Source organism: Gobio gobio (genome assembly GCF_949357685.1).
Source record: "Gobio gobio genome assembly, chromosome: 21".
NCBI classification, from domain to species: Eukaryota; Metazoa; Chordata; class Actinopteri; order Cypriniformes; family Gobionidae; genus Gobio; species Gobio gobio.
Window position 1 is genome coordinate 16631049 of NC_137117.1, and position 26922 is coordinate 16657970.

General features: G+C 35.7%; 1 protein-coding gene across 2 annotated transcripts; it reads left to right on the forward strand.

Moving 5' to 3' along the window:
- The first annotated feature begins 912 nt into the window (after positions 1-912).
- On the forward strand, positions 913-26667 carry cmtr1 (cap methyltransferase 1). Of its 2 annotated transcripts, none has more exons than XM_079803246.1 (24): positions 913-1359; positions 2956-3092; positions 3187-3326; positions 3424-3582; positions 3688-3780; positions 8236-8307; positions 8428-8522; positions 8591-8663; positions 8749-8947; positions 12150-12268; positions 12351-12447; positions 14421-14553; positions 16963-17142; positions 17255-17311; positions 17433-17490; positions 17682-17750; positions 20439-20570; positions 20680-20805; positions 20974-21065; positions 22679-22747; positions 23073-23120; positions 24051-24163; positions 24258-24366; positions 25932-26667. In XM_079803246.1, exons 2-24 carry the CDS (start codon positions 2984-2986, stop codon positions 26065-26067), a joined length of 2478 nt encoding a protein of 825 aa, XP_079659372.1. In that variant the 5' UTR covers positions 913-1359; positions 2956-2983; the 3' UTR covers positions 26068-26667. The 2 variants fall into 2 exon arrangements, with proteins under 2 accessions (XP_079659372.1, XP_079659373.1); XM_079803247.1 differs by having other exon boundaries at positions 1351-1511.
- Positions 26668-26922: the final 255 nt, after the last annotated feature.

Sequence of the window (26922 nt, forward strand, 5' to 3'; positions counted from 1 at the left end):
TGTCAAAAGATTAATCGTGATTAATCGCATCCAAAATAAAAGTTTGTGTTTACATAATATATGTGTGTGTACTCTGTTAATTATTATTTATTTATAAATACACACACATTCATGTATATATTTAAGAAATATTTGCATGTATATACTGTATATACATTCATATAATCTATAATATATATATAAATATAAATGTTTTATATATAAAAATAATATTTTTTTCTTAAATATATACATGTTTGTGTGTGTATTTATATATAAATAATAATTAACAGAGTACACACACATTTATTTTGTAAACACAAACTTTTATTTTGGATGCGATTAATAACGATTAATCTTTTGACAGCCCTAATATATATATATATATATATATTTCATTTAGTACTGCCATTCGAAAGCAACAGAAGATACATGCATGTTTCCAGGAAGACAAATTATGTACAATTTACCTTAATCTTCAAATTCAAAAGGTTTTCACCAGACATGTTTTTTTTTTTTTTTTTTTGCTCCCAACATTTGACCGGAAGTTTTCCAGCTGGCTTATATTATTGCAGAAGTTCTTAAGAACGTTCTGTGCATATGTGCAAATGGGGAAGTTATTGATTAAAGATTACAAGGGCACATGAATTAAAAAATTATGATGTGCATGGATTATTTTTTCCATTAAAAAAATAAGAATTGTCCATTTTGATATCATGGTGAAATCGGTTCACAAATCGCGCTGAATGATTCAAAATGTTCTCGAGCCAAAATGAACTTGAGCAAATGGTTGCTGATTGACGTTTAGGATGCAGAACCCCATTGTTCCCTTTTTTGTAGTAAGGAATGGCGCTAACCAGTAACTGACTGTAACAAAGTAACGTAATCAAAGCTTCTTAAGAAAATAAAGAACAGCTCCGTTCGCTCGTTTAAAGCTTCGGCTGCTTTCAACACTTGATGCAACTTGAGTTCGGGGCAGGTCGAATGTCCCACCTTAATAGGGGTTAAGCAGACAATGAACAATCCTAAGGCAACATGATACTGCAAACGGATCACTGAGGGGAAGCTTAGAAGTGACCACTGTTAAGTGATCTAAGTGATCCTTGTACACTGGAAAACAATGCTCGGGACGGCAGTAAAACACTGCCCTGCTGGTCCACTGAAGAGAGGAACAGAAGGAAGAATATATTTAAAGCTAAACCTTCGCTACGCTGTTGGAAGTTTAACAAGCGACGACTGCATAGTCCTAAGAATATTCATCAAGCAATTTTTCGTTTTCAAGTTTGTGTCAGCACGACCTAATTAATATTCATCAGCTATCTTTCAGGCATTTGTTGTTTAACCACTTCGGTGACGTAATTATCATGCGCCAGCAACACGGTAAGACCCAGTGAAAGTGGAACGCGGGCCAGATTTGACATTTGAAAAAGGAACATAAAGCAGAAATTGGCACGAATTTTTACAGATTGGATACAAATATGTGTTTACATTTCGGAGGTGACTCAGGATTATAGCTGCATATTTCCTTTTAGGTATGTTTACGAGTGTCGCAGCATCATTTCTCGTGAAATCGAAACCTAAAGAGCTGAGTGTTGTCACACTGGTGTTAATACGACCATTAACATCGTAAAATCCCCCAATAAATCCTAATATTTACAGGTTTGTGATAGCAAGGACGAAAACCTTAGCGTGTTCATTTTCATTATTGCACATTTTAAACCGAAAAAGGCAAACGAGTCTGTTTTGAGTTGTTGAGCTGCTGAAAATGTATATACAATGGAAGTAAAGTAATATATGATGCACTTCTTGTTTGGCGTTTGGTCTGTGTTACATTATTTTAGTAGCACCTGTCGTTTCTCCTTGAATTTTAAAATTGAAATGTTTTAAGTGTATAGATTATGACGAATGTCGCACTTTTATAGACTACAATATTTATATAAGACACTACAGGCAAACCTATTGTTTTTAATACACTGGCCGATTTTGGGAACATTTGCTTCTCTAACGTTTCTTCTTTCAGACTAGTGGATAGAAAATGTCCAAAATGCACATTTAAATGTGTTACACTTTATTTATTTGCGTATGTAGATATCAATTACAATACATATCTTTAAAAACTGCTTTCTCAAAATGTATTTTGTTCTCATTCACTTAGTCGGAAATCTCCACTTCAGTAGAACTTACACCACACTTTCCAGTTTTTTTGTATATCTCTAAAGCCTATATTCTTGTTTTTACATGATGGGTTTGTTCATATATAATTTGCCTGATTTATATATCATTTTAATCCTAAAAACATGTTTTTTTTCTGAATTATTGAGTGATAAAAAAAAGAGATAAACAAAATCCCCTCTGTTAAAGCCTTTAACTCTAATATGTTTACAAAATTAAACAATAATTTTGAACCTGGCTTAATCCAATGTTCACATTTCTGTTGTAAATGCATGTAAATGAGTGCAAATAATGCCTCATGTCTTAATGTACTGTGATTTAACGGGATAGTTCTCCCCAAAATAAAATGTCTGTCATCATTTACTCACCCTCAAGTTGTTCCAAACCTGTATGAGTTTCTTTCTTCTGCTGAACACAAAAGAAGATCTTTTTAAGAATGTCAGTAACCAAACAGTTGATGGTAGCCATTGACTTCCATAGTATTTGTTTCCCATACTATGGAAGTCAATGGGGCCCATTAAATGTTTACCCAATCAACCGTTAATCAATTGGGGAAATTTAGTGATATGTATATTAATTTTTTTTAACCCTGTTCACCTGTGGTGTCTTACCTACAATAAACTAGCGAAGGCAAAGGGTCATTTTAAATAGTTAAAAACATAAAAAAAATATACACTTTCATTTATACATTCATATATTTTTTTACCTAAAATCTTGATGATTGTTGAATTAAAAAAAAGGCCATGATTTGCATATTTGGTTTGGGTTTTAATGTAGTGCTGTCATGTTTTTGAATGAATGCAGGTTGGAACTTGGACCTCTTGATTTTAAGATGAAGAGAGGGGCACAGGCATCAGATGAGCCTCTGAAGAAGAGGAAGACTGTCCGTGAGGAGTCCTCTGATGAAGATGAGGAGTCTTCTCAAAGAACCACCAGTCAGGGTTAGAGAGGAGTTTTCTTTGGCACTTCACAGTGTGGTGTTCATGGTTATAGCGTAAGTTTATGTAAGCATGTTTATTTATGTTTGTCCCCCAGATTCGAGTCAGAGCGAGTCTCTCAGTGATGTTGAGGATCACAAGCCTAGTTTCTCCAGACCTAGTGATTCCCAGAATGCAGAGGCCAGCGATGCCTCCTCCACCTTTTCTATGTACAACAGAGTCTCTCAGAAACTCATGGTAAAATCAGCACCTCCTGTCATTTTTTGCACCATCTTGTCTGCCTGTTAAACGCATATTAACACATTAAAATGGTGTCTGTCTTTCTTTCCTTCAGGCCAAGATGGGTTTCAGAGCAGGTGAGGGTTTGGGAAAGTATGGACAAGGGCGGAAAGAGATCATAGAAACATCGACTCAGCGTGGGAGGCGAGGTTTGGGTCTGACCCTGAAGGGCTTCCAGGGTGACCTCAATGTAGACTGGCAAGATGAGCCTGAGGTACGGCATCATTGCCAAAATGTTTCTTAAAATATAAGAACAGAGACAGACTTTAGTTGTCCAGGACCATTATTTCTCTCCCTCATTTCACATCGTTTCTCTCAGCCAAGTGCTGTAGAAGAAGTCTTGTGGTTTCCAGAAGGTTCTCCAGAGATCCCAGATGCAGACGAGCTGAGGGATTGGATGGCTGTGGGAGAGGTAATGCAGCACATATTACCTGATGAACTGAAACAATTCGTTTAAGATCAAATGCTCATTCTTTTACTTTACAGGTAGGGCTGCAACTAACAATATAGGGTATGCATTGACGTCACTTTCCCGCCAGAACAGCCGGACTGTGTGGCAAAAGAGCCTACAACATGACTGGAGTTAATAGGGGAAACTGTGAAAACGCGAGTAAAACAAACAATTATCAGTTTAAACTAAAGGTTAGACTCGATAAAGTGTTCCTTACAACTTACCAAAGATCCAGTGATGCATGGATATTGACATGCAGCCAGTAATTGTGTTTCCTGACATTTATATGAACCTGATTTCAATGCTGGGGAAATACATAAACAACACTACAATACAATACAATATATAGGGTATGACTTAACCCCAAAATTCAACGTATTGACACAAAATGATAACTGCAAATCCACGTTTCGCAAATCCAGGAGTCCAGTCATTGCTGTGAACTGCAGCGATCCATTTGCTTTTTTCCCTGTAGTTTTCGGCAGTCTATAAAAATATACCTCAGATTTCTTGTCAAATCTATTTGTCCAGTCAATCTCAAAGCTCTTTCCTGTTTTAGATGCCCCCCCCCCCCCCATGACATTCACGCTGAAAACCAGTTGACGCTCAGTCTTTTTGCCACTCTTTTTGCATACCCTCTATTATTTTGATAAACGGTTAATCTGTCGATTTATTTTCTTCTTCTCTCGATTAATCGGATGAACATTCTAAAAATTATTATATATAAATTTTTTTTTACATTTAAAATTCATTTTAATCCATTATTTTAAACAATGTTATTCCACATCCTGCCCAATGCTGTCCTCCACACAATGTGTAAAATGTGTAAAAAGCCTGTGAAAACACATATAGTGAATATATCTATGTAGGCCATGCTGTACACTATTAGCAAAAAAGGGTTAGAAAAATACGAACATTACATTCTAAACATAAAATCAACTGATTGCTTACTATTTTAAAATAAGTAATAATAAACAAAATGTGTATATAAGTCAATGATTGCGCTCCGTCTGTTTGACGCACATGCGTGCGCCGGTGTTGTGCCGAATTCCAATTTATTACCCCCTAGTATTGGTAGGTGTAGGATTAGTTGTGGGGGAGGGGTTAGGATTAGGCAACCTGGGGTCCGTTCTTCGTACGTCGCTAACTCGGTTAGCTGGATGTGATTGTTGACGATTTGACATGATCTTGGATTGTTTGGTTCTTCGACGCTCATTGTGGAGTTGCTGTCATAGTAACAGGTCTGTCAGCTTAAACCTGCTCGCGAGCGGCTTATTTCATTTAAACAGGATTAGATTGCACCTTTTTAAGCGGAGTTGATACTTAAATTTTTCCCAACCACTTGTACTTTATTACAAGAGTTTCTTACTGAACCAGGGGCTATAATAATTTTAAATAATAACAATAATATAAAAATGTATTTGAAAATAATGTTGTATATAATACTATAGACACAGCCACTTGATTGAGAGATTTATTTTTGATAGAATAATTACTTTATAATGTTATCGCAGTCTTACACACATGCTGTGCAGTTACTCTGAGTCGTGCATTAATTTCAGTGGTGACGGATATTATGGGATGACTCTGTGCAGTGCAAGAGATGCAGAGAACTTGATCTTGTCCCTTAAGAAACTTTAATTAATGCTGTCACGTAACAAATCTGCATCAAATTGAATTAAAAATTAAATGCTAATAACAACATTGAAATAAAACTGTAAAGAGTGTACAAATACTATAAAATCGTGAATATAAATAATTGGGAATCATGTTTTTAAAAAAGTATAACTTTTATGTTGGTTTTGTCGTTTGGCTGTTTCCTTATAAAGGTCCAGAAATATGTTTTTTTTTTGTGTTTTGCCAGGTGGCTTTTTTTAATTATATGATGTCATTATGTTGCTGTCTTGCCGCCAGCCAATCGCTGCATTACTGATTGTGATTTCGAGTATCGATGCATCTGCCCTCTTCAGGGGACATGAGAACGCGCAGGAATCTTAGACAACTTAATCCAGATATTTTAATCCAATCCGCAAATTCGTTTGAAGAACCAAATTAGCCAGAGATCAGTTATCACGATTCGAAGATCTGGGATCTGTCAAATCATCTCAGGTGTATTAAGCGAGGTACGAAGAACGGACCCCTGGTAGTGACTTCAGTGAATAATAATAATAATATTCATAATAGTAATAATTAGGTAATAATTTGGCAGGAGGTTAAAATTCGTCACAACACCGGCACTCGTGCATTGAACACTGAATTTTACCAGGACGCTTTTTGTCAGAATATGCTAATTTTCTACTTTCTAACATTTACAGTTAAGGATATAACCATAAAATTTAAGTTATGCGCTGAGGCAGTAAACGGCACTCGCATCTGTCAAAGCACGACAGGGTAAACAAACGCTTATACTTAAGTGCTTCTAAATATAAAGCATTCTCATGTTTCGGGACCACTTGGATCATGTACCTTTCCCGCAGCAGCTCACTCTGTGTCCTCCGCTATGTTTTGTCCATAGAAATGGGTTATTCTCTACTGTAAAGCAACCTCACTGGCTGATGGTTTCCGAGCACAGCACAAATTTGTTGATGATTATTTTCATTATAGATAATATTCGATTTTATCGATTAGTTGTTGCACTGCAGCCCTATTTCCATTGTAAAAATGATTGAAGTGGTCCTGTTATGCTCATTTACATGTTCATAATTTTGTTTATGGGGTCTACTAGAATACATTTACATAATTTAATATAAAAAAACTCATTATTTTCCTTATAATTTACATTGTTGCATCACCTGTTTTCACCCTCTGTTTAAACCATCTGTTTTAGTTTCTGTGAAGCACAGTCTGCTCTTATCGGTAGCCGGGCCAAGTCTGTTTTGATTGGTCTGTCGCTTAGAGTGTTTCAGAAATGTAATGCCTCTTACCCTAACTGGCGAGTATCAGCTCCGGAGGCTTCAGCTGAGGAGCTGTAAACACTACTGTAACTATAGCGCCAGTTTTGCCGTATCAGTTCCATCCCAAATCCGATAATGACTTTCAAGAAGAACAAGCTGATCAACCTGAACCACCTTCGCATGACTTGTGCAGGGGTGAAAAAAACAGCATCTCTTGGACTTGGGGACAACACACTACTGATGCAACTCAACCAGGCCGTGTTAATATTGTGATATGTATGTACCCGGAAGAAAACTCAAGACAACAATGGAGGCATTTCAGAGAGTTTAGGAACAGTGCGCACTGATATAGAGAATAACTCCCTTTGGACTGACTTTTGGATGCAACATTACACACCAAAGAAAGTTGAAAATGTAAAAAAGCATAATAGGACCCCTTTAATCATCATCTGACAGAAGATTTTTGTTGCTCAGCTATTTGTTGTCTCTTGTTCTCATGGGTCTGCTGTGCACACAGTGTTTTATAATCATTAACTTTACTAATAAACCTCTGCATCTCATAATTCCCACCAGCTGTAGTTGACATGAAAATGCATAACATGCCATTCTTCATTTAATAATTTTTCGAATTCTTGCATAATTATCATAAACTGGATTTTCATCCAAATGTTTCCCATTTTTTGAAACACACATTTATTTTAATCTTCATGTGCATTTTGACCCCAGTCAGCCTTGTGCATAAATGCTAGTTTTACGTGAGCTTATACACATATCAAGCACTTCTGTTCAGGTTTTTCCGTTCTGTAATGTATGAATTAAGAGATTAAATTAAATTTGTTCTTTTTTTTTTGTAAATATTTTTTTTTAAGTGAGAGCAAAAGAAAATAAAAGTGGTGAAAAAAGAAGTGTGACCAGTTAAAGAATCTGAAATGTACACTTTCCTTTACACATTCATGTAAATTCTCTTATTCAGTACTGTTTAAAAGTTTATGGTCTGAAAGATTTGTAAATGTTTTTGCAAAAAATCTCTAATACTCACCAAGGCTGCATTTTTCTATTTTAATATATTTTCAAATATAATGTATTCCTGTGATGCAAAGCTGAATTTTCAGCATCATTCCTCTAGTCTTCAGTGTCACATGATCCTTCAGAAATCCTTCTAATATGATGATTTTCTGCTCTATAAACATTATTATTAATTTTGAAAACAGCTGTGCTGCTTCATATTTTTGTGGAAACGGTGATACAGAAGTCTTTGATGAATATAAAGTTTAAAAGAACAATATTTTTTTTGTATTAACATTATACATGTATTTACTTTTATACATGCAGTCACTATTGATCAATTTCCTTGTTGAACAAAAGTATTAATTTCCTTAAATATCTTGCTGACCTCAAACTTTTGACCAATAATGTACATTCATATATATATATATATATATATATAAAAACGTTTATTGAAATGTTAATTGTCAGCTTCTCATGTTTATATGCATACCTATACCTATGCTTTTTTTCTTAGAGAAAATTAAAAATTGACGATGAAACTGAATTTTGCTCAGGGAATCTACTGCATCTCCTCCTCCGCTGCAAAGTGAGTGTTTTAAACATTTCTTATGGTTATTAGTGAATTTTTTTTTTGTAGATGATTTTGACACATTGTGCTCTGTCTTGTAATAATGTAACACGTTTTTTTATTTGTAATTCTCTTCAGAGCGTGTTTGATGACTTGGAGGGTGAGGAGATGAGGCGAGCGCGCACTCGATCGAACCCTTATGAAACTATCCGAGGGGCTTTCTTTCTCAACAGGTGCGTAGTGTCTCCACATGCATACACAATAGAAGCATATCTTTTTAAAATTTCTGTTCTCTCCTCAGAGCTGCTATGAAGATGGCAAACATGGATCATGTTTTTGACTATATGTTCACAAACCCAAAGGATTCTCAAGGGGTGAGACCGCAATTACACAATCTGTGGCATCAGGGACTGAAATATGGGCTGTAGTTACATTTGTGAATTGAATGTGTGTTTGTAGAAGCCCCAGACGCGTGACAAGGAGGGGGAGTTGCTGTATTTTGGAGATGTATGCGCGGGTCCGGGAGGATTCTCAGAGTATGTGTTGTGGCGACGGCGCTGGCATGCGAAAGGTTTTGGGATGACGCTTAAAGGCGCCAATGATTTCAAACTGGAAGACTTCTATGCTGCTCCCAGCGAGCTCTTTGAGGCCTATTATGGTATGTTGCCTGAGTTTTAACCATTTAAACATGAAAAAAACTATAAAATATTAAAGTGCCACCATTATGCTATTTTAAAAGTTCTTAATTTTGTTTCGAAGGTCTCCTACAATAGGTTTACATGCATCCATGGTAATTTTCTCATAATATACAGCCATGTAAAAAAGGAAGGACACCATCTTTGAATTAAATTTTCCAATTTACAAAAATATTAATGTCCAACACACGTTCACAAGATCACCACGACGCATGCCTGTTGTGTTGAAACAAGAGTGGCCGTTGTTGCGTGAACGTGCGTTGGAGATTAATATTTTGTAAAAGTTTTAAATTATGTTTTTTGTTCACTTGTTCTGTAAAGATAAACAAAAGCCTGAATAATTAATGACCAAATTTTCATTTTTGGTTGAACTAACCCTTTAAGAGAGACTGAATGCTTTTTCAAACCATTTCAGACACTGTGAGAAAAGAGGTGAAGCTGCAATGTAATAACGCCATTCCAAGAGCAGACTCTTCTCTGATTTGTCAGATGGCCCAGTCTGTTGTGATTGGTCTACTGCTTACAACACATTTAGGAAACGAAACACCCATTACCATATCTGCATTTCAGTTCCAGTTTTACCGTATCAATTCGAGCCTGACTCATCCTTTGAAAGTGCACACTGTTGGAAATTCATAAGCGAAGACCAGGAGATTCTTTTTTGTGAGCTGTTGGTCGTTATAGTCATCAGGTCCAACTAAAGGCCCCGATATACTCACAGCAAAATTCTTTTTCGTTCTTCGTTCAGGGGTAAAACAAAGTTCAAAATACGTGAGCAGCGATATACTGTTATTGAAACATCGAACGCCACCCACTCTGAGAGCGAGTGGGAATATGTGCTGCGCACTTTCCTCTCAATAACAAAATAAACAAACAACAAAATTGAGAAAACCACAGGCATTTTTTAAAGGGGTGGTTTATTATGATTTCACATTTTAAACTTTAGTTTTGCTGTTTGAGCATAAACAACATCTACAAAATTACGAAGTTCAAAGCAAAGAGAGATATTTCCTTTTACAGATATCGCTTTTTAAGCACTACAACAAACGGCTGGTAGGGACTACACAAGCTTCTTCCTGGGTTAGTGACATCACTAACCCTGAAATTTACCCTGCCCCCGGGAACACAACAAAGGGGGTGAGATTATCATGATAGAATATGCTAATCAATGACTTGAAGATAGTTAACTCCACATCAGCTACATAAATTCATCAACTAACCAATCAGAAATGTCCAGTTGCATTCTACATGTTGTCACTTCTTCTTGAGTCTCTCCATCACTGTCCGCCTCCGGTTTGAACATAAAAGGCTGAACAGTTTCATTGCCTGTCTGCATGAGGTTATCAGGCTAACAGGAGTTCTTGAAGCTCCGCCCCGTGAGCAGCAGCTCATTTGCATTTATAGGGACACACAAAAAACTGCGTGTTTTTGCTCACCCTCAAAAAGTGACAATTTAAACATGCTATAAAAATTATCTGGGGTATTTTGAGCTAAAACTTCACACACACACTCTGGGGACATCAGCGACTTATTTTACATCTTGTAAAAAGGTGCAATCAACCACCCCTTTAATAAAGCCTAAAAAAAGCATCTGGATATGTTTGCACGAGCTCTGCAATTCGGCACTCCAGTAAAGTCACGTTTATTTATATAGCACTTTATACAATAGATTGCTTAAAATTAAGCAGCTTTAGTGTATTAAACATTAAAAACAGTGTCTCATTTCATCAGAAGTACAACTTCATATTCTATTATAAAGCAGCTCTCCAGTGTGTTCAAGTTTTCACTCACGGACATCGGACCTCGACAGATTTAACAGAGGAAATTAACCAGAAAAGATTTCAACATGAAGGAAAGGGAGAACACCTCAGCACACCTACCTATTACGTAATCGCCACAGACTAATGGTAGTACACAGGTGTTTATCAGACAGAGCTAAGTTTTCGAGAAAGTTTGCTTCGGCAAGCTGGTTTGAGCTGGAGTTAGTTTTGGCCTGATTTTGTTCGAAATTACGTCACATCAGTTGATTTTGCTTGAAGCATATCGGGGCCTTAAGGCAGTGATACATTAGAGTTAAATAGGGGGCAGTGCTTAGAAATGGACACAAAGCACCTGGGTGACGGCCTTAAACAAAGTATGCTGATGAATATACATTTATAGCAATGAGTTCACAGTTATAGCAACCCACCCCGGACTCTAGTGTCACCAGTCCTAATCCAATCAGCATAACTTTTCAAAGAATGGGTCAGGGGCTCCAAGAGCCATAACGACAAAAGGGGAGAGTCTCACTAATCTGGCTTATTTGAATTAAAATAATAAGAACAGGAACTTGCAGAAGCCACTTGTTAAAATCATACATCTGATGTCAACATCTTTAGTTTAGAGCCACGAAGACAAAAAACGGAGAGTCTCCGTAACCTGGTTCAATTGAATTAAAATAAATGCTGAAGCTTTGCAGACCTTTTACATTCTCAAACAGCTATATTACACACTGCATGAAAGGGAATATCTGAAAAAAGCATAATAGGGGCACTTTAATGTATGAGCTAAATGTTTAATCTAGTGATTGAAATAAAATTGTTAAGAATCAATTTTGAACGTCTCATTAACTTTTTAAAGAATGGGACAGGGGCTCCAAGAGTCAGAAGGTGAGAGTCTCAGTAATCTGGCTTATTTGAATTAAAATAAAGTCCTTTGCTAAAATCTTTGCTAAAAAAAGAGTCGTTCATTCATTCTTTACGTTAAATGCTTAATACAATGTACTTCACCTTAGTTGTTCATGTGATGTTATGTCAGGACATAGGATCAGCAGATCTTAAACTGAAATTTGTAATCCCACAAGGCAAAGTGGATTTGCTTTTGCAGCGCAGAAAACAGTGTCTTCTTGACGTGTTGGCAACACAAACCAAATTCTTCCACTCTCCGCTACAACTACAGTGTTTGAGGGCGGGATAGCCCATGAAAACCAAAGGTGGTTTCTTTTGGGAGACAATAGCGCCATTATTATTTTTTTTAAACTTGGCAGACATTTTACATTCACAAACAGCTACACACTACATGAAAGCATAATAGGGGCACGTTAGTGTAATTCCTAAACGTTTCATCTAGTGATAGAAATCAAATTGTTAAGAATTGATTTTGAACATCTCATTACCTGTGTTTCAGGTGAGGGTGGGATTGATGGCGATGGTGACATCACACGGCCTGAGAACATCAGTGCGTTTCGTAACTTTGTCCTAGATAGCACTGAGGGGAGGGGTCTGCACTTCTTAATGGCAGATGGGGTAAGACATTCATTTACATGTTGTAAATGTGGTTGTTGTTGTGTGATTGGTCGATATATTCTGATGGTGTGTTGCTCACCAGGGTTTTTCTGTGGAGGGCCAGGAGAACATTCAGGAGATTCTGAGCAAACAGCTCCTCCTATGTCAGTTCCTCACTGCCATGTCTTCCGTCAGACCAGGTACTGCGTGTTTTTTTTTGTGTGCATATACAAACTATTCACTCCTTTGGACATTAGATATTTATAGATACATTTTGCAATGGTTAGCACAAAGATGATGCAACATTATTATTTTAATAATTTTGCATTCAATTAATTTATTAAAGTTCACCTCCAACCCATTTGCAATATTATTTCTAATAATAATAATATAAAAAAATTTGGTAAGGGCTTGGGGTTGAACAATTTTTAATCATTTAATCAGTAACGCTTTAAAGTTACTGATTTTGAAGAATTTGTGAGTGTTTTTGAGCAAATCAATAAAATAACAAGCTCATAAGAGTCATTTGTTTGTTATTCGTACTACATCATTTGCGCTGTATGCTTGTTGCAACTCAATAGAAATACTGTACTAAGTGTGCCATTATTTTGCGTCTTTTTGTTTCATTACATTCAGTTAAATGTTATGAAACAAACTAACTGTAAACTCGCTCTTTGCAAATTAATCTAACTGCAAATTCAGTATTTGGTAGGATTTTTTTTTTTGCCATTTTTCTGCTCTTTAAATAAACTTGTTTATTTGTAAAATACAATTGTTAAAGGCACAATATGTAAGATTATTTTTGGTTAAAATATCCAAATTTGGTTTTATTTGGTAGAAACCATGTAAACACTAAAGACACTTTAGTTATGTGCTTTATTAGACAGGTGAGCATCTGTTTGGATACACTCATCGACAGACAACGAATCGTTGTTATATAGCTCAAAACGGTTTCTCTTATTGTTTAAATCTGGTTTTCTTGATTTACTGCGGGTACCATGTTTTACCATGCCTAATATCGATCTAGCTTACTGGCGTGTGCAACAAGTGTCTCATAGTAGCCGCCGAGCGAACGCACAGAGTAGCATTATAACATAACTTTCAACACACTCAAATGTATGTGATATGATAAAACGGTGCTGCATTACCCCACATACGGAAGCGGTCGTCCACGGCATAATAAAAGCACCGCAAAATCAAGGCGTCAAGCTACGCCTTTGTTCTGAATAAGCGACCTCTAGCATATTGTGGCTTTAATACTTGAGCTTAGAAGTTTTATTCCATATATACTTGAATAGAGCCACTGTTTTTTGGGCCTTTGGTGTATGTTTTGGGCTTTTTTCCTATTGGAAGATGAATTGTCGATTCTTTGTATATACCAAAGGGCTCTTTAGAAATCCTAGCATTTCTCAAGGATGTATTTTGTTTCGCTTAATCTATTTTTCCTTCCTCTCTCACGAGTTTTCATGCCCCTGATGCAGAAAAGTATATTTACAGCCTGATCATTTTTTACTATGGCTGGTCGACATCAACAGTGCATTTCCATCGTTGTTATAAAGCGCTATCATCTTTTGGATTAACAAAGGACTCGTGGTTTTCTTCAGTCCCAGGCATTCAGTTTTTGAAGGACAGCCAGTTCTTTAACAGCATTTCCAAATGATCCAATCTTTTTAATAATGTCTTGTTTCTAGGCTTTGAAGATTATTTAATGACTCTTGTTCTAGCCTTGATTATTATTATTCAGCCTTGTCTCAGATCTGTTTGGATTTTTCTCGGGATGCGCCCAGACACAAGTCTATTTATTCTGAAATGCTGTAATTAGGAAGTTAATTATGTGTCTGAGAAAAGAGCTAATTTTTGGTGTATCAAATCAATGGGAATACATATTACAGTCATAGCATTAAAGAGACATACTTTAAAATTCTTTTTGAATCCACTTATACATTTAGTCAAGATATTGTGCACCACAACATTTGTAATTTAGTTTTACATTCAAATTTAGTTTCTTTTACCCTTTTAATTAAACAAGCTGTTTTTGTTACTGTACCTTTAATATTATGTTAATGACCTCTTTGATTGGTTGTTTGGCGTTATATGCACCATTTAAGTACATGCATGGTAATTATTTAAACACATTTTGCTACCGTATCAACAGAAATTGTTTGTTTTACAGGAGGCCATTTTTTGTGTAAGACGTTTGACCTGTTCACACCGTTCAGCGTGGGCTTGATTTATCTGCTGTACCTCTGCTTTGAGAGGGTCTCGCTCTTCAAACCCGTCACCAGCCGACCTGCCAATTCAGAGAGGTGTGTGTTCATTCTCCTTGACTCCCTGTGGAAGTGTGAGAGAGAGACCTTTTGGGGTGTGAAAGAGTAATGTAACTTGTATACCTGGGTCTTTCTGTTCAGCATATGAGTATATGCTTTTCCACCGTATGCAGAAATTGGCCTAAACTTCACTGCTACAATTTTTGTATTTTTGATTTACACTACTGGTAATTTAATTTAATTTATTTTTTTTTACATTTAGTTTCATAGACAAGGCTAAGGCTAGTCTTAAACCGCTGTTTTAACTGAAAGCAACTTGCACTGGCATATCTTAAAATATGTCAGTGCCATTGTTTTGTCTCAAGATGCACACCAGTAACGTTTTTTTCTAAGGTATGTTTTTGTGTAAAAGCCACTTAAATGTCCTAATTGAACTAAAGCCTAATCCTGGCTTAATCTAAACTCTCTCTGTGAAACCTGTTCTCAATGCACCTCTTACGCTCACCAAGGCTTTATGTATTTGATCGTAGATACAGTAAAAACAGTTATATTGTGTAATATTTATATAATTAAAATAATTGTGTATTTGAATATATTAAATGCATATAATATATTTAGTATACTTATATGAAATGTAGGGCTGTAACGATTTGACCAAAAATAAAAACCTTGATTAATTGAACATTTTACCTCGATTACGATTAATGAACGATTATTTAGCTTTTTTTTTTTTTTTTGCCCTCATAAGGTTTTTGAGTAAGTTCACTAATAAGGTTTGTACTGTAAATATTTTCTACTATTAAAAGGTGGAATTTATTTTTCTAATGAAAAAATGTATTTCTTTGTGATTTTAAAATACTTAAAATAATTTTAAAAGCAGTTATTGTCTATGGAGCAGATTTCTGTTTGTTGTACATCAGATAAAGATAAATTAACACTGTAGGCCTACATTACATTTATTTGAATGCATTAATGAGAGAGTGATTGTGTGTGAATTAGTCATACCGTCTCTATTCATTATGAAGCTGTGGTTTGTACTTACTTCAAATGTATTAAAATATATGCCTATAACGGTTGAGTTTCTAAGCTACTTTAGTGACTTTACTTTAATCACAGGACAGCGTTGACACTGCGTTTCTGCGCAGCTCTCTGCTCGCGATCTGTGATGTGCGAGCTTCTGTCTGAGTGCTCGTTTGTCGCAATATATCAGGCATTAGTTCAACATAATACACATCTGATGGTCGAAAACTGCACAATCGCTTTAAATGTTGAAACTGGCAAGCCTTTAAACGCATTTACTTGACAAACTTTATGAGCACGAAAGTGAAAGCGATCTGCTTCGGGGCTTGCGCCGTCTGTGTGTGTGTGTGTCGCAGCGCGTAGGCTATAAGAACAGCAATTAACTGACCTGTATATAAACTGTGTAAAACGTGCAGTTGCTATAGTGATTCTGAGCATCTATAAGCACAGATAACTGCTCCTGCATCTCTCTGTTTGCCTGCAAACTGCACTTGATGTGACTGACGGGGCGGAGCCACGTGAAAACCGAAATAACCGACATGGGAAAAATATGTCGGTTAGAGGTTCTGAATGTCGGTTTCGGTTATTTTTCGATTAATCGTACAGCCCTAATGAAATGTAATTTATTTCTGTGATCCAAGCTGGATTTTCAGCATCATTAGGCTACTCTAGTCTTTAGTGTCACATGATCCTTCAGAAATCATTCTAACATGCTGATTTGCTCAATGATTAATTATTATTATTGGTGTTCAATTATAAATAATGGTTATTATTGTTATTATATAAGTTTAAAAGTGTTAATATAAATGTTTAAAAAGTTTTTGCTGCTTCATATTTTTCTGGAAACTGATACAACATGTAAATGTATTTTGTGTGAAATAGGAGTCTTTTATTTGAAATAGAAATATTTTGTGACTTTGTGTCTTTAATGTAACTTTTGATCACACCATGATCATATTCAGCTCAGGAAAAAATTAAGAGACCACTTGAAATTGATTTCTCAATATTAAGTTTTTTTTCAGAGCTGTATATATATAATTTTTATAATTATTTTTTTTATAATTATTAATAGTGTGGCTTTTTAAGTTAAAAAATAAAGTAATTCATTTGACACTGTTAAAAAGGGGGGAAAACAGTGTTGAAAGAAAATCAAATTTGACCCTATTTATTTTCCTAATACACATTCCTGGTCTCATTGTGCATATAATAATAATAATAATAATAATAATAATAATTATTATTATTAGGCTAGGTGTCCTTTCTACAATCTTGCCAATAGTTAATGCAATAACTTAATGCTTGTTTACATGATGTAGCTGTAGTCTTTACAGTTGTCTTTGCATAATAAGATAGGATGAAGGATTTGAACATTCACAAAAATGACAAACTTCAGCTTTAGTGACTGTTTTTATTGCTCTCCTTGTGCAGATATGTGGTGTGCAAGGGTTTAAAGCCAGGCACTGATGCTGTCAGAGAATACATGTTCACCATCAACCTGAAACTGAATCAATTCAAAAACTCAGACAGAGACGTTACTGAAGTCGTCCCTCTGGACATCATAAAAGGAGACACTGACTTCTTCCAATTCATGATCAACTCCAATGAAAGGTATCGTCATCACTCTCTGACCCTCTTTCCCCCTTCTCTTTGTCTCTGGCTCTCTCGATGCATTCATTCATGCTTAGGTTTGTTTATTGAACTCTGATCCCTTGTCTTGCAGCCATTGTGCGGTACAGATCAAAGCGCTGGCTAAGATCCACGCGTACGTCAGAGATACGTGAGTCACATTCTTCCTCTGGTGTGTTTCAGAGCATTCATTTCAAACTCTCTTTTATTTGTATGTGCGCACGTGTCTTTGTCTGTATAAGCATTACTGACAGGCCTGTGTGTCTCTCTAGGACACTGTTTGAAGCCAAGCAAGCAGACATCCGCAAAGAATGTCTCAAACTATGGGGGGTGAGTCCAAACACTGTTTAGATTGACCTCACTCGCCAAACACATGACAGTGGACTGAAGTCTAGTTCAGAGCTTTGTGGTGGTGTCTGAAAGATTTCAAAGAACATTGTCTTGCGTATATATCTGTAAGGACGAGCTGATTTGAAGATTTTGACCTTCATCTTTTGACCGACGTCTTCATCTTTGTGCAGATTCCTGATAAAGCCAGAGTCACTCATCCATCGTCAGATCCGAAAACAAAGTTCTATGAGCTTGTGAAGGTAAGATTGTGTGTGGGCTTTGAGAAGTTAGCTGGGGATGTAACAATGCTCTGTGCTTGTGGACGTTTCAGAAAAGAAAAGCTACGTGGTAGAATCACACAAAGCCTATAATGTGAGGCTCATAGTTCACCCCCAAAAAAATAACAAAAACGAAAGTCTTTTTCCTTTTTCTACCTTTTAAGAGTTTTCATATTGCGATTTTTTTTTTTTAGCTTTACAGTTAAGCACATCCCGTCCCCTCCCTATATTATTGAATATTGTTTAAATTAAGTATTTATGCATCATGGTCTTTGTTGTATTGATTAATTTATGCTGATGTTAATTATGCTTATAGTAAAGGTTATTCTATTACAGTAATATTTTTAATGAGGTACAATTAAAAAATAAGCGCACATAAAGCTTGCCGCAAAGCACCAGCAAAATTGACACATTTTAATGATTTATGCCGACTCACCATCACCACAGTAAAGAGAAGAGAGAGAAATGCTACTTTCATATGGACTAAATAATCCGAGAGTATTTGTTTTTGATTTGAATTAGTTTGTTTAAAAGTAGACATTATAGGTCTCTATTTCTCATGTCTGTCAGTCAAGTAGTCTATATACACTTGAGTTTTGGTTCATTTGTGACGCGCTCTAGTTCAGCACATCCTGTTTGTTTTCTTTATTTAACAAAAACGTTTTTGTTGTTATTTTCAGTTTAACACTAGAACCACCAAGGGTCGCTGTATACCTAAAACCGCTAGCGGGTAAAATTTACCCATGCACATGATTACTGTTTTGATACGGTAAAAAATGTAATATGTCACTGTATTTTATGCCACTGTCTTCATAAAGTAATGTATAGAGTCATGAAATGATTATTTTTAGTCAACAATGATTTTATGAAAACGAGAATTAGAAGGAAATAAATACATATTTGGGTGGTGTAATATTATAATAAAATGTCATCAATCTCATATTAAGATAACCCATGTTATTTAAATGACTAAAATACCCTAAATAGACAATAAAGAGCAATAATAATCCACCGCACTGCATAGGATGTATGACAAAGAATGATATAGGTTACGATGTATGGCGTGCAATGACAAATTCAAGCGCAGTTTCACCTTTTTCATTATTAGTTTATTTAGTTACATCATTTATAATTTGAATAAGAGAACAACACCAATAAACTTGGGGTAATTATGAAAATTGTTTTGTTCATTACATCATAGATTGGAAATATTATTTATCAGGAAACTGACAAACTTGAATAAATGGCAATACAGTAGCAAACAATACACAATAAAAATTGCAAAATGAAAAATGTATAATTAATCCAAAGTTTGAACATTAATAAATAGGCTAAAACATCTTCATTTGAACGTGCGTTGTGTGACTGTTTGCAGTAAGCCTACACGTTGCTCACACACAGCGTGAAAATCAAGGAATTATATAGGGGTAAATGTGACCCGCTGGCGCTTATAGGTATAAATGCCCAGTTTTTTTTAATCTGTTTTTATCGTAACAATTTTTAACAACAGGGGATTGTAAATAACACAATTTTAGTAAAAGTCAATAACTGGGAGATATTTTATTGAAATTTTCATTTTTCAATTTTATGGGAAAATTTTACCCCGTGGCGGTTCTAGTGTTTACAGACCCTTTACAGTTTTGAATGATGTCTGTATCTGATATCTGAATGACCAAAATGCACCTCGTCATAAGCGTTCCATACTTTAGCTTTCGCACTCCGCACAAACACTTGAATATGCGCCTAATAATAGCGCACATTTATCTAGGTTAACGTTACAGTGAGAGGCCAAGTGAAGTTTGCTACTACTTGCACATTTCAAATGATATGCCATATTTGAGGTCGATGGGTGATGATAGGCGAACATTTGTATTTCCTGCCCGACATATGTAATTACCTCAAGGACTCTCCGTTAACGAGACTTTCTGTGGAGTTATTTTTTCTGCGACTAACAGACTAATACAATTTTTAGCTACGCCTCTTCTCGTTGACTATTTGGGGCAGCCCTATTATTGATATATTATTTAAATTGTAAAGTATTTATGCAACATATACCCGGTTTCACAGACAAGGCTTAAGGCTAGTCTCAGACCAAAATTAAGTTTGAGCTGATTTAACTGAAAGCAACTTGCCCTGGCATATCTTAAAATATGTCAGTGCCATTGTTTTGTCTCAAGATGCACACGGTAATGTTTTTTTTTCTAAGGTACGTTTATAAAAGCCACTTAAATGTCCTAATTGAACTTAGGGCTAAGTAATGTTTTCAGTTATAAAAAAAAATAAAAACGAATCAAGATTATTCATTAATGAAATGTGCTTTTTATTGCAAAATATTCTCTTTTTTTCTTCTAAACATTATTTATTTTTATGTCATTGTGAGATTGACTAGTATTTTTAAAATACAATTTATGTATGTTTTGCATAAATTATTTTATTTATTTTATAATTTTTTAATGTCCTTGTGATATTTTGTAGTATTTTAAAATACAGTTCATATATGTAATGCACAAATGCAAAATATGTTTAGAATTTTTTTTAACATATTTTATAAATGTATATATCCTTGAGGACATAAAGTTGTATTTAGTAGTATTTTTAAAAGAAAGTTTCCATTTTATATAAATAAATTTTTTTAAACATTTCTTTCTGCTGATTGTCTTTTTATCTCAGGGCTCAGATATGGACAGTTTTAATTCCCGGCCAACTGCACTGAACTCAGGAAATCTGGATAAACTGCAACACGTACTGGACTACAGGTGCATTGTGGGAGGAGGAGAACAACTCTTTCTCCTGGGACTTGGGGTAAGGAATATATCTTTGTATGTGATGTTTATATAATAATGTTATATAGTCATATATATTGTTATATATTGCTTAAAGAGTGAAAAGCCTAAACTGTTTGTGTATGCAGAGATCTCAGATCTACACGTGGGACGGCAAAGCCCCGTTACGCTGGAAGAAGCTGGAGAACTTCAAACTGGAGCTGCCCAGAGAGACATTACTCAGTGTAGAGATCATCCAGGAGCTGAAGGGAGAGGTGAACTGAGAGAATTCTTATAATTATTAGTGGGAGTAGAGAGAACAGTGTTGAATAACAGCTTTAAATGATTAGTGTAAGGGGAATGAGCTCTTATGTCATTGCAGTAATATAATGACACGTGCATATTAGTAAGAAGTTTTATATTGAGTTATATTGTTCTTGCAGGGAAAAGCCCAGCGAAGGATCAATGCTGTGCACATTCTTGATGCTCTTGTTCTCAACGGCACTGACGTCAGAGATCAACACTTCAACCAGAGGTCTTTTGCAGAACCCATTCCCAAATTACTCCACGTCCAAATCATTACACTTAATACACTATAAAATATGAAGGAAATTTTCATTAAAAAGTTATGTTTATAAAGTGCAATCCTTCCACTAAGATATAGTTCCTGACATGGAAACAGTAATGCTGTAATTCAGCATAATAAAAAAAAGAAAATTCATTTAATGTCAGCAATTTTTGTATGTGTTGCTTGCTAACATTAGATTATTATATTAATTTAATATGTATAATACATTGTTCTAGGGGTGTAACGGTACGCATATTCGTACCGAACCGTTTCGGTACAGGGCTTTCGGTTCGGTGCACATGTGTACCGAACGGTTTCCAAATGGAATCTTTAACAGTTAACAGTCGGCTTGTTTTAAACATGGAAAACACTTCAATCCGAGTTCCCACACAAACATATTAAGTATTCAGTCCATTTTATCACGAAATTCAAACGATAAATGCCGTTTTTGACGGCCTTTAATGTGGCGTGACTGATCACAGTTAAAGCGGCCGCGCGACGCGCACGCGATCATCTGTGACCGCGACCGATCATCTCTTCCTAAAGAATAAACATGAATGAACATCTGAAGGTATGTTGAGGATGCATTACAACTTACTGTCACGTATCATGTGTGGTGTAATCCCTCAATCAGCGTTTCAACGGCGGAAAGACCTCAGTATAACTGCTTGTAAACTAAACAATGTCGTGTAGCATCACATTTACCTCAGGCACATTGTCCACAGAATTTTATTCACTAGAGAAATCAACTCTTTCACTAAATATATGCACTATATTAGCCTATATATTCATTATATTCTACTGAACCTGTTAATGATGTACGTCTTGATTATTTAATGCATGTTTAAATAAACATGTCAGGAAAATGACAGACACCGTGTATAAATGATTATATTTCAACAACAAATTGGGGAAAAAAACTATTTTATAAATAGATTTAGATGTAAAAAAAAACTGCCTTATGTGAAGTTTACATGTTTGCGTACTGTTATTTGAGTGTTAATTATTATACCTAAAATATTATAAATAAATTTAGGCTAATAGTTTGGGCTCTGTTGTTAACCTTTAATATTAATGTGCAAGTAAGGGCTCCCTATATAGTTTACATCAATATCTCCAATAAACTTTGTTATAATTTAATTCATTTCAATACAGACACTTTTTTTCCCCGTAAACCACTGTTTTAATAAAAATAAATAAAAAGCAATTTTGTAAAACTGCTGTACCGAACCGTGACTTCAAAACCGAGGTACGTACCGAACTGTCAGTTTTGTGTACCGATACACCCCTACATTGTACGCATTATATCGCCTGTTGGCTATCCTGCCCTCTAGATATTCCATTCAAGTTTATTTGTATAGCGCTTTTCATAATACATTGTTTCAAAGTAGCTTTACAGAAAATGCTTTTTCGAAGATATGATTTGACAACCCAATATCAGTAGTCCACGATCACTCGTTTTGACCTCAGCTTTAATTGCTGTTGAATAACGTTTATTGTGATCTAAATGCAAACCTGACTGATATTCTGTTTTTATAAAGTGTAACCTCCCCCCTCCCCATATCTTGTTTTTGGTGCAGAATCCAGATGGCCGAGAAATTTGTGAAAGCTGTGTCCAAACCCAGCAGGCCAGACATGAACCCGATCCGGTAATATTCCTTTCTCTTTGCAGTTGTTCTAATTGCCATGTCAGTGACAGCCCTGGGGGCCAGGAAGTCCTATGAACGCCGGAGGGTGCAGTATGTAAAATTAATGAAGATACTGTGTTTTACTAGAGCCTAGACAGGATCTTTCATGTTTATGATGATATTGCAAATCAGTATGCTTGCTGTTTCAGCCTCATTCATTCTCTCTCTCTCTCTCTCTCTCTCTCTCTCTCTCTCTCTCTCTCTCTCTCTCTCTCTCTCTCTCTCTCTCTCTCTCTCTCTCTCTCTCTCTCTCTCTCTCTCTCTCTCTCTCTCTTTCATTCATTAGAGTGAAGGAAGTCTATAGGTTAGAGGAGATGGAGAAGATCTTTATGAGGTGTGTTCCACTATATCAATCACATACATATAGATTTGAAATATATTAAGGGATTAACGGTACACAAAATTACAGTTTGGTACGTACCTCGGTTTTGAAGTCATGGTTCGGTACACCAGGAGAGAGAAAACTAAACATAAAATTGCTTTTTTATATATATATATTTTTTTTATTAAACCTTGGTTTTCTGAACAAATTGTGTCTCTGTCTTTAAATAAATAATTACAAAAAAAAAAACAAAAAAAAATCTATCTCTGCTAATGCTGTAAACTGTATATAGGGAGCCCTTACTTGCACAGTACCATAACATTAAAGGTTACAGCTAACAACAGAGCTATTAAATTCAGTTTCTATTTATTTTTAGATATAATAATCAACACTCGCATAAACTTTGTGTGCAAACTTGTAAATTGCATATATGGCAGATTTGGCACTTCTAAACCTAATTATAAAATTATGTTTCTACTCCACTTTGTTGTAAAAATATATTAATTTACACAGTGGCCACAGTGGCATAACTTGTTTTCATGATAGATTTATTTAAACATACATTAAACATATACATTAAATAATCTGCGTTCACTCGCAATCTGTGCTGCCGCTTGATCCGAGGCGCCTATATAGAGATCTGTCACGCCACATCAGAGAGCATCAAAACGCCATTTATTGTTTGAATTTCATGATATAATGGACATCATTTGAGAGATGAGACTTTGTTTCTTATAGAAAGTAACAAAACACAGAGCTTATTGTGATTATTGGTAGTTAAAAGTGGTTAATGGGCTACACTCTGTATTCATAGGTACACATGTGTACCAAACCGAAAGTGTTTGAAATTTTCGGTATGAATAAGGGTACCGTTACACCCCTAATAAAAAAAAAAATTATATACAGTATATGCACACACATTCTCTTTTTTCCCCCCTTCAGGTTGGAAATGAAGGTAACCAAGAGCTCAGGAGGGATGCCAAGACTTTCGTACACAGGCAGAGATGACCGTCACTTCCTTCCCAGCGGCCTTTACATCATCAAAACTGTTAATGGTGAGAGAGACGGACTGAGTCACAGGATAATATTAATGGAGCGTTTTGTTAAGGATGAATTTGTCATCATTTTTTTTCTCTTTTGTCTTGACAGATCCATGGACAATGGCGTTCAGCAAAAGTTCTAAAAGAAAGTTTTTCTACAATAAGCTGACCAAAGAATCGACTTATGCACTGCCGCCCGGTTCTGTGGCACCTTTCCAGTAAGTATTAAAGTTATGAAGTAATCCTGCTTAAATGGTACTCCACTGGCACCCGGTTTTGGATTGAAGCCCTTAGCTGGAAAATTCCATTACATAGTCTGAATTTTCACGAGGATGCTGCACAAATATTTCTGGCCTTAAGGCCATAAGGCCATAAGGTTAGGATTCTCTCGAAACCCTCAATATCCTTTTTAATGCGTTTTTTTATTCGTGTTGCATTTTTCTTAGATACTGTTAGGTTGGTTATTGCTCTGCAGTTTCATTAAAGGAATGTTCCGGGTTCAAACAAGTGGCATGCTGTGGCGTGCTTTTGATTTCAATGGATCGTAAAAACGAACAAAAGTCATGTTTACAGTAATGCACTTACAGTTACACTTTATAGAGCAAAGCATTCCAGCTTATACTTTTGCTTAAAAATTTTAAATAATCCTTCAACACAAATGTGTTATGTGAGCTGTAAAATATGAATTGTCCTTTTAGCAGTGACTTACATCAGTACATATTACCAATTCAATGCTTGTATTATATTCATTATCATGCAAAGGTTATTGCCTTAACTGCTTTTACATGGTCATGGACAGTTTTGAAATTGAACTTATAACAAGTTCGGTTAGTGATTTTTATCACACTAGTCTCATGCAAAATCTTGCCTAATGGAATAGTGGAGGTGTGGCATCAGAACCCGGAAGAATAATTCACCACTGGTTCCTTCGAGATTTTCCTATGGGGTTTTCAGTTTATGAGTAAAAAAAGCCTGTAGTACCAAACAATACTGTTTTGTTCTACAACATACAACACCCCAAGCTGTCTTATCTAAATACTTATTAAAAAATTATGTTTTTAAAAATAAACAGAACTGCTTAAAAATGTTTGGTAGGGGTGTGTATAATTTACTTTGTTGAACAAAATGTCAAAGTATAGACATGTTATGTTTACCACAGGCTTTATTTTACACACGAATCGAAAAACCCCATAGGAAAATCTTGAATGAACCCGCAGGAAATTATTCTTCGGGGTTCTGACCTCATACCTGCACCACTCAGAATTTTTATTGTAAGAGCATTACTGTAAAAACAGTTTTTCTTGTCAAAATTCTCTGTTAATTCACCACAAATGCAGTCAGTAGAGCTTAACATTCCTATAATATAAAATGTAAATAACTAAATAAAATATTATTAATGTAAAATATTAATGTTTAATGGAATACATACACTACTGTTCAAAAGTTTGGGATTGGTAATAAGTCTCAAGTCTCAAGGCTTCATTTATTTGATTTCTTATTATTATGTTGAAAACAATGGCTTAATATTTTTGTGGAAACCGTGATACTATTTTTTAGGATTCTAAATAGAAAGCTTTTATTTGGAATAGAATTAAACATTTTTTACTGTCACTTTTGATCAATTTAATGCATCCTTGCTGAAAAAAAGTATTAATTTCTTGAGAAAAAAAAGATTCGTATTGACCCCAAATATTTGAACTGAAGTTTAATATAGACATTTCTCATTTATAAACACCTGTGTGCCTTCTTATTTTTCATTTTGTTTCTCTTTGTTCTGTTTCAGTGCATGTCATAAAGACAGGCTATTTTGGGCTTGGGAGGAAGGCGTCCGAGTTCACGACTCCCAGACGCGGGTCAACCCGGACAAACTGTCTAAAGACGACGTTCTCTCCTTTATCCATCTGCACTGTCAACAATAAAAACACGTACACGCCACAGCCACACTGTCATGCCACACTAAGGGACATAACATAGGCTGTACATTCTCCCCGCCACCAGGGGCCACTGTAGCTTTCACAAGAGTCTGCTGGGAAACCTTCAAACTCGGTTTCTTCACACTTCAAGGCTCTCTCGAAAACAGCCCCTCTGAGTTAGACGACAGGGTGTCATGGTGCTCAGTGGTGTGTGTCTGTGTGTGTCCATTATCTTCAGAGGAGAAACTTAGATGCGTTTTCCTTGGCCACATGTTTTTCTCCCAAACTCCAAAACCTGCTCCCTCACATGAATTATTCCTCCACTAATTGGGTCAGATGTGTAGCTACAGATTCTATTGCATAAGTGCGAACCGGAAGATAACCATGTAAAACAGCATGAAGGTTTGCATTCGCTCTACTGTGTGCATGTGTTGGACTGTTGCCTTGTTTTCCTCATTTTCATTTAGTTCTTTCAGTGTTTAAAAAGATTAGACTGGCTATTACTTACCATTTCTGATGGTTTTGGAAAAGCATTACAATTTTAAGCCTGTTTGTGATCATGATTACATTAAACCACTGAGGAAGTTCATTCCTTATGTAAAATTGGTCATCTTCATTATTCGTCCCGATTGGGTTTAAAGTCGTGCTGAAACATACGATTTTTCTTCCGTATTGGATTTTAAGATGTGGGCGTTACACTCTAAAGAGGGGGCAGATGAACGTGAAATATTATCACAGCATTTGATTCAATTATTTTTTTTTTTTTACCTGCACAGAAGAATTGTTCACAATAAGATCAATTTAGCAGATAGGGAGAATTTTAATTTGATGCCAACCTTATTTTTAAGTCATTTACAAATC

What these genes read in the sequence shown, in the direction of transcription:
- cmtr1 (XM_079803246.1), top strand. Translation starts at nt 2,984, where the DNA reads ATGAAGAGAGGGGCACAGGCATCAGATGAGCCTCTGAAGAAGAGGAAG. An exon ending in ACTGGCAAGATGAGCCTGAG is followed by an intron (nt 3,583 to 3,687) that starts GTACGGCATCAT and finishes CGTTTCTCTCAG; the next exon opens with CCAAGTGCTGTAGAAGAAGT. An exon ending in CATGTCTTCCGTCAGACCAG is followed by an intron (nt 12,448 to 14,420) that starts GTACTGCGTGTT and finishes TTTGTTTTACAG; the next exon opens with GAGGCCATTTTTTGTGTAAG.